Below are 7,805 nucleotides of genomic sequence, written 5' to 3'. Positions count from 1 at the left end.
GCCAGATTTAATTCCAAACGGGCCTTAGCCTTCCTCGTCGCATCCCTGCATACTCTGACAACATTCCTATATATATATATATATATATTCCTATATTCCTCCCAAGTGGCCTGTCCCCCTTTTCACTTTCTGTAGACTTCCTTCTTCTGGTTGAGTTTTGCCAGGAGCTCCTTGCTCATCCATGCAGGTAGAGAAGAGATTGAGGGCAACGTGAAACAGGGGAAAAAATGTCTGTATAAATGCTTGCTTATAAACACTTTTAAGTAAATTGATGTGCCTTGATATAGGATTACTTTTTAAGGTTGGGTCTGTATCTTTCTGTTTTTTCTGTAACCTTCTTTTGGAATTGTAAAGGCTAGTGAAAAGTTCCTTATACAAACCATTTTTGTACAGCAGATATTTTGTTCCTCAGTGTGAGAATCCTGCCTTTGTGGAAATTGTTCAAAAACCTCCCCTGCTGCTTTTCGCTAGAACCAGACTTTGCTTTCAGAATATAAATTGCAGATCAAGATAAAATTGTGGTACCATTCTAACTTCAATTTAAAAAGCCAACTCTAATACCCTAGATTATGATTTATCATTATATTAAAATTAAATTAAACTTAATTAAAATTATGATTATGTTAAAAATAGAGAGATTTTACTTTGTTGTTTCTCTTCAGGCACTTCGTCCCAAATATTTGACTTGAAGAGGTCTTAGAATGTTTAAAATGAGAATTTAAATTATTTTAGTCTTTTGTAAATGGTAAGCTGGATGTTAAGGCTAAATAATTCTAAAAAGAAAAATTTGCTTGATTGCAGAGTCATGGGAAGAGCCAAAAGCTACCAAATGATGACATTCATGATCTAGGAGAAGAATTCTGTCAATGGTTCTTTGAACTCCTGAACTCTCAACATCCCTTGGGTGCACAATCTGAAGAAACATGGGGACCACAGCATTTCTGGGAGGATGCCAAAATGAAATTCTGTTACAACACATTAGAAAAAAACATGGAAGAATATGTTGGTGCAGAAATGGTGAGCCTTCGTCTGCTCTCGTTAATTAAAGAAGAATACCTTCTACTGAATCCCAATTTGAATGCTGATGGACTGAAATGTGCAATGTCTCGACATGGGTTAGTGCTGGTAGCAGTGGCTGGTACGGTACATAGAGGCAGCACTTGTTTGGGTGTCTTTGAACAAATTTTTGGACTCATCCGCTGTCCAGTTAGAGAGAACACCTGGAAAATAAAATTTGTGAATCTTAAAATAGTTGGACAGAATGCTCTGGAGCCTGGGAAACAAATTGAAAAGCCGTCCATAAAATATGAATCAAACCAACTGCAGGCATTGTATGATGGGAAAGAACTGAGTCTGACTGAACCTCAGAAATTCTGAGCAATTCCTTCAGAATTGAGAGACTGCGGGGAAAAAACATAGGGCACTTGTAGTGCATCCTTAAATATTGAAATGATTGCAGCCATGTGATGTTGTCTCCTTCTTGAGTCAGATTTGCTAACTGGATGGCAAACCAAGATACCTAGTATAAAATGTTAATAGTATTTTGGGCACCTTTCCAACAGCTAACAAATACTTCAGAATGTTTCTTTAATTTTTATAACTGTATTTAGGAATGGAATTACTTTGGTTATTCTTGGTTATAAAACATGGTTATGTTTAAATATGCCATGGCAGCGGTATATGATGAACTCTAGGACACTTGGGGTCCACAAGTTGTAGTTTGCTTCTCTTCAGGTCACCAGTAACTCTTATCTAAGTTGTAACAGAAAGTCATTGCATCTGGCTTGGTGAAATGGGAATTATTGAGTGTCTTAATGGACTACTAAATCCCAAGAAAACCAGCTGTCATTTTGGAAGGTTTTGGAGAGAACAAACAAAATAATGTGAATGGAGACTACTTTTATTTATGTTCTAAATGTGGTTCCTTTACTGAACAATAGGAGTAGTTTAATGGGACAATGTAGGGTAGTTAGCACTGTTGAAGCCTTTTTCTTTTTGGATTAATAGTTTCCCTTCCTTTTACCTTACAGTATCAACTCTGCGATCAATTCAGACAAACTCTGTTCTTCTAGCTATATCCCCAAGCAGGCAAATTTGAAATGGTTACGCAGGCTTTCATTTCTAGCACTAGATCAAGTAGTTGACTTCAGGACTTATCTCAGCACTGTTGGAAACAAATGTTTTGATAATTATTTTGTAGATACTTGCAGCTGAGTTTCTAATATAATAGTTGTGATTCTTGTATGTTTTCTCAAAATGAGAATTTTATGTAGTCATAGCTGCTTTATTACATTAACTAGAAGTCAATGTGGTAACACTAGCAAGTTAAAACTAGAGCTGATTTTAAAAAATATAATCTCATTACCGAAATTAATGTTGTTATGGAATTTGAGTACTTTTTAAAATTCTCTTTTTATAAATGTTTAAAGATGTGACAGTAGATGAAAGAACTTTTTTTTTTTCCCCAGCAGCTTTCTTGGGTTATTCAATTTTTCTTTTGTTTTAATTTTACAGCTTCACCAGTACAAGCTGTGAAAATGGGAACATTTCCCATAACATGGAAACAGTTCTTTTGTTTTTGTTGCATTTGTCAAAGAAGAAGCCAACATTGGTAAAATTGTGGGTGGATGAGGGGAGATGAGAAGATTCAAGTATGTGATATACCCTGAAATGTCCAGAACTGATTTTTTTTATGAACAGTCTGAATCTCAAGTTCTCTTTGACAATTTTTTAATAATTTATTTTCTAAGCAAAGGTTCACATTCTAACTCAGAATGTTCTTTCCCAATAAACTATTGAGGTATGACTTCATCAGCTACTAATTTATAATAAACACAGAAGAAGCAGTTTCCTCGTGTGTGTTGAGAATTACATTTCTCTTAGTCTGAGGAGAAAGGCCTTCAATAGGCACCTTTTCAACATTCAGTATGTAAGTCTTTAATTAAAAGTAAATATATTGTCTTTTCCATAACCGCACTTTGTAACTGACAGTGTAGTGGTTACTGTAGACAGTGTGTTGAGTATGAACATGACTAAGGATGTAGTTTTCATTATTGCTTTAAGGTGGTCTGGTGTGAGTCATCCCATTCCCCCACTCAGGTGTGGGGACTGCTCCCAAGGAAAACTAACTGATTAACAGAAACCTTTCAGGCTGCTTAGCTCCGAAACAAGGCTGGCCACACAAGTGCTTGTGCCATCTTACACAGACAGAGATAAGAATTTTCCATTTTGTGAAATTCTATGGGATTAAGCAAGTTATCAAACAATTACATTCAAAGTGTTTGTGCTTGGTAACTTTAAAATAATGTATGTGAGAAGCATCTTGGTAAATCTGCTTTTTACTAAAGCTGATACCTAATGAACTTATTCTTAATCCTTGAGTTTTCCTGCACTAAGTATGCAATTTTTTTTAATGTTAAACTGCAACAGTCTTGTGACCTCTGACTATGCAGATCTGTATTCTGTTGCAGAGCAAAGTAGGTGCTGCGTGATTTACTGATAACCTGTTGGTGCAGTTGCTGTTCTTGCAGTGTTGATAAGGCTGGTAAAAACCTGCAAACGTTGGTTTGTGCTCATTAACTGCTGAATGATAACTGCACTTGCAATAGCTAATTTTGATGAGTGCTTATCAGTTACTACAAATTGCAGTTACCATGTAGCAACTGATTTGCAGTTATCCTAGGCAGCTGCTGCAAAATGTAGGAAACAGTATAGTGCCTGTTCTTTACAGTCTCGCCACCTGAATATTTGGTAGACACTGACATCAACTGATGCTGAGTAATTGTGGTTTTGCAGTTGTTAACTGGTATGACTTTTTACCCTGTGATACCCCTTCCTCTTTTTCTCCCAGCCCTGTATTCCCTCTTTTGAGAGCATACTCATCTCTTCTAATGCTTTTTTTTTYCTCCATTTGGAAAAAAGAAGTCCCAGTTCTATAATGGTTCTTCAGACTCTCCATCTTGCAAGGAGGCAGGACTGTGTTTAGAAAGCTGCTGCCCAGCCAGTCAGCACTGGCTGACCCRTTTGTATGCTCTGTGGGAGGCAGAGAGGAGGTGATGCCTCTGCTCCTTGGTGTTTCGTTTACTTAGAGGCATGCTTGGTTTGTGCCAGGTGAGACTGTGAGATCATGTTTGTACTACAGGCACCACAGGATGTCACAGTCCTTTTTCCGGTGATCAGATGATTATTTATAATTCATATCCTTAGTGAAAGTTCAAAATTCATGTTTCGAGTAGTTGACATCTTTGAAACTTTTTAAGAGTAGAAAAACACTAACTGCAGAGTAAATTTGAGAAGCTACTTTTAATTTAACCTTAACTTTGAGGAAAAAAATAGGACTTGTTTAAATGGAACATGATTGAAAAACTTTGCTTGAAATAATTTATCTGAAGTGATTTCATCACTCCCTGTAGATGCTGCTCTTCCTAGCTGAAGTTGTTTTTAATTGGTTTACCCTTGGAAATAATGGTCACTTTACTTGGGGATTTCGAACAATTAAATGAAACTTGTTTAAAACTATTTTCATCAATTTTCCTGTGTATTTCAATTTAGTCAAGGCTCAAGACAACTATTATCTTAAATAACAATTTCTTATCATCTCTATCACTGCTACTTAAGTTGAAAAGCTAAGTTTGTATTTCCCAGATCTCTCTCTGAAACATAATTTGATGGTAAGTAGAATACTGACTTGTAGTAAAATGAGTGGGACTTGCTGAATTGCACAAATGTTGAGCAGTGGAAATCATGACTGTCTGTTGTAATGCAGCACACCAGTTTTTTTTTTTAATTTCTAAGGTAGTAAGCTTGAATGTCTTAAAGCAATATATGAGCAGAACTTCTGTGATTATGCAAACCAGCTACCTTGCTGCAGGTTATGCAGCATTGGTTCAGCTGTGTATACTCTCCATATATAGAAGAAGAAAGGTGATCGCTAAGAGACCTTGCACAAAAATATTAAACAATTTCTGACTTGTCACTGTAGTTTGTGGTCTAAATATCCACCAGTGTTGAGTTACAGATTATTTTATCAAGCTTGTAATAGTAACAAGGGGAATTCATGTTTTGTTTGGATGCTCACTTCCTTGGTGAGCTTAAATGTTTAAGTGCATTTAGGAATTTGTAACAGGTGTCTAATATTCTTCATGTATGTYCTGCTTATTAGTAGTCTGAGGAGGAAATCTTAAGACTGCTGAATAGTCTTCATCAAAATATTTGCTAGGTTGTATTTTTCCCTCTCGTAAATTGCAAAGGTAGATAAAAAACGCCTGTGCAGACTACAGAGTCTTGCTCCCCCCCCACCTTTTTTAATGTTTCATAACACATGAACCATAAAGCAGGTTATCAGTTTGACTCACTTCCTATGTTCTTTTCCACAAACTTAAAAACAAAAGCCCTAATGCTTATTTCAGAAGCTATTTCAAAAGGTGTGGATTTTTCATTACTACTGAAAAGACTGTTGCAGAAATTACCACATCTCAGATTAACCCTAGTTTAGTGGTTCACAAATTAGTTGTAATATACTCTGGTGGTGCCAGCAGAAGTAGCTCACTTGTTAAACCACTGGATTGAGGGAAAACATTTTCTTTGGAGTTTTAATACTCCTATTTTTCTCTACTGAAATGTTTGCAAAACACAAGGGTTTCTCACACTGGCTGCAGAGTATCAGCAGTCCTCTTCAGGTATTTAGTAGAATATCGTCAGGATAGAAATGACAATTTCCCTACTAAACACTGTGTGAAAGTGTAGGCCCTTAATTTTGTAGGGATCTGGATGCTTTCAGCAGCATGTAGATCTTCTATTTAGTAGTTGTTATTGTTGAAATGGGAAGTTAACAGCAGTCAGATGGCAAATGCTCTAAGGACACTTCTTGGAGTAAGGGGAGTAGCGCTAATGGTTGTAGGATCTCTGCAGATCAGAAGTTGAAGTAAAGTACATTGCAGGAGGTGGGGCGAGGCGGATATCAGCACSAAAAAAACCAGCTCTGCTAACCAGTCTTCCGATCAGTTGTTTGACAAGATCATTGTGTTTTTTCAAAACAAGACGTAGGAAGTTGTCTTAATGCAATGCAACCCCCCCMCACACCCCATAAGCGTGTATTTGATGCTTTCTCAAATGGTGAAAATTTGTTTATTTGTAACATTTAGTGACCTTTTCTTTGAGGGTTGAAACAAATTGCGTGAGTCAAATGCTGCTTGTGGTGATCTGTAGTTGAAAACAGATTTAGTCTGAATGATACAATTGTTTAGGGAGCAACAAAGCTGAAGATTGGAGTGGTTTGAAGAACTGTGAGAGATGAATGTTTGCTTGAATACTGAATCTCCTCTACTTCCCAATTGTTTTGTAGAAATGGCACATACTTTTGACAAATCGGTTTTAAAATTCAAAAATGCTTACTAGACTAAAATCTAAAGATGGAACAGTAATGCTGTGTTGTTGGTGGTTATTTCCTGTAATGCCTGCCCATATTTGAAAATCAGTGTTGAGATACTTGCAAGAGCACGAATGACACATGCAGCTAAGTAAAGCATTTCAGGTGAGGAACTTTGGGATTTTTTCATTGTTCTGTTTTTATTTTTTTCCTGTTCTGATTGTATTCATTTTGGCCAGAAGTTTTCTGTGTTCCCTTATCACTAGACACTTCTGGTTCCTTTACATAGCTTGCTATTTCTTGCAATCCCTTATTCATCTTGATAGTTTGTTCTTTTTCCTCTGAGCATTTGAGAAGGCTAAGTTATGCAAGATGATCAATAGAGAAGTGTAGGCCTTCAGTACAGAGAGCAAAAATCATAGGATATGTCCTTTAGCCCATATTATGTACTTTAGTGTTCAAAGGATTTTATTTTAAGACTTAATGTTGATTCAAAGTTTCTTTTTTTTTTCAGGAAACAAAGCAGAAGCACTAAGTTAAATGTATTTTTTATCCCACAGCTTGAAACTAACAGATACTGCTGTAAACAACTGTTTTTCTGAAGGTATCAAATTCTAAGATACCAGGTGCTGGTTTTTAGTCTAGTGTATTCACCAACACTGAACATACGGCTATCCTACCCTCTGTATGATGATGACATACTTATAGGGCAGTTGACAACTCAAATACTAGTAATAGCAGGGGCTATAGTAGCTAGAGACAGAAAAGATGTGAAATCATTTTTGTCTGCTCATCAGTAAAGATGCTGATTAAAAGATAGGTAAGTAAGACTATTTCTGTGGCCCTGTGTCCAAGAAGGATGGAGGAAGAGAGGCCGTTCTTGTTGGAACCACAGCAGTTCTTGTTGGAGCACCTCATTAATTGAGGCAGGGAAAGCATTTAACAGCAGGATTTTATTTATCCTGACAGAATCTCCACTGGTATTAAAACAGTTAATCTGATATTTTGAGTTTGTCTGTGACTGATGTGGATTTGTGTCTCTCTCTGGAAAGGTTAATTAGAATGTCTGTTGTGTGAGTAAACCCAGATCACCCAGCAGCGAGTTACTACATGCCAATGAATTGCAGACTCCTCTTTCAAACTCATTTTCAGATGTTAGTACTAGAAAGGCTTGACCTCATGTAACTGTAGGGGGAATGCCTGTACTATAATCATCCAGTACCTACGCTCTAGGAAATCCAGAAGCTTGATTTTTGTTGGGCTTCTCTCAATAGGCATAATAGCATTTTGGTGACATCTGGTGGCAGATTCATTGTTTGCCTGTAGTTAGCACACTTATTAAATCCCTGCACTAGTAAAGGGACATACACTTAAGGGATGCTCGGGAGAAAGGAAATGAACTTCCTCCTAGAATGGAGTGCCTTTGTTGTCCCTTTTG

At 36.9% G+C, this 7,805-nt stretch overlaps 1 protein-coding gene across 1 annotated transcript in view; it reads left to right on the top strand.

Annotated features, from left to right (window-relative positions):
* CUNH3orf38 (chromosome unknown C3orf38 homolog) overlaps positions 1-6,422 on the top strand; it is a 13,531-nt gene extending 7,109 nt beyond the window's left edge. The window contains exon 3 of the mRNA XM_026058335.1: positions 802-6,422. Coding sequence (XP_025914120.1) covers positions 802-1,377 — 576 coding nt within the window. The 3' untranslated portion in view covers positions 1,378-6,422. The remainder of the gene's footprint in view (positions 1-801) is intronic.
* The last annotated feature ends 1,383 nt before the right edge of the window (positions 6,423-7,805 follow it).

This window comes from Apteryx rowi, unplaced genomic scaffold, assembly GCF_003343035.1.
Source record: "Apteryx rowi isolate R43461 unplaced genomic scaffold, aptRow1 scaffold_146, whole genome shotgun sequence".
Lineage (NCBI taxonomy): Eukaryota > Metazoa > Chordata > Aves > Apterygiformes > Apterygidae > Apteryx > Apteryx rowi.
Note: the sequence above shows the minus strand (reverse complement) of the source record. Positions and strands in the feature narration are given on the sequence as shown.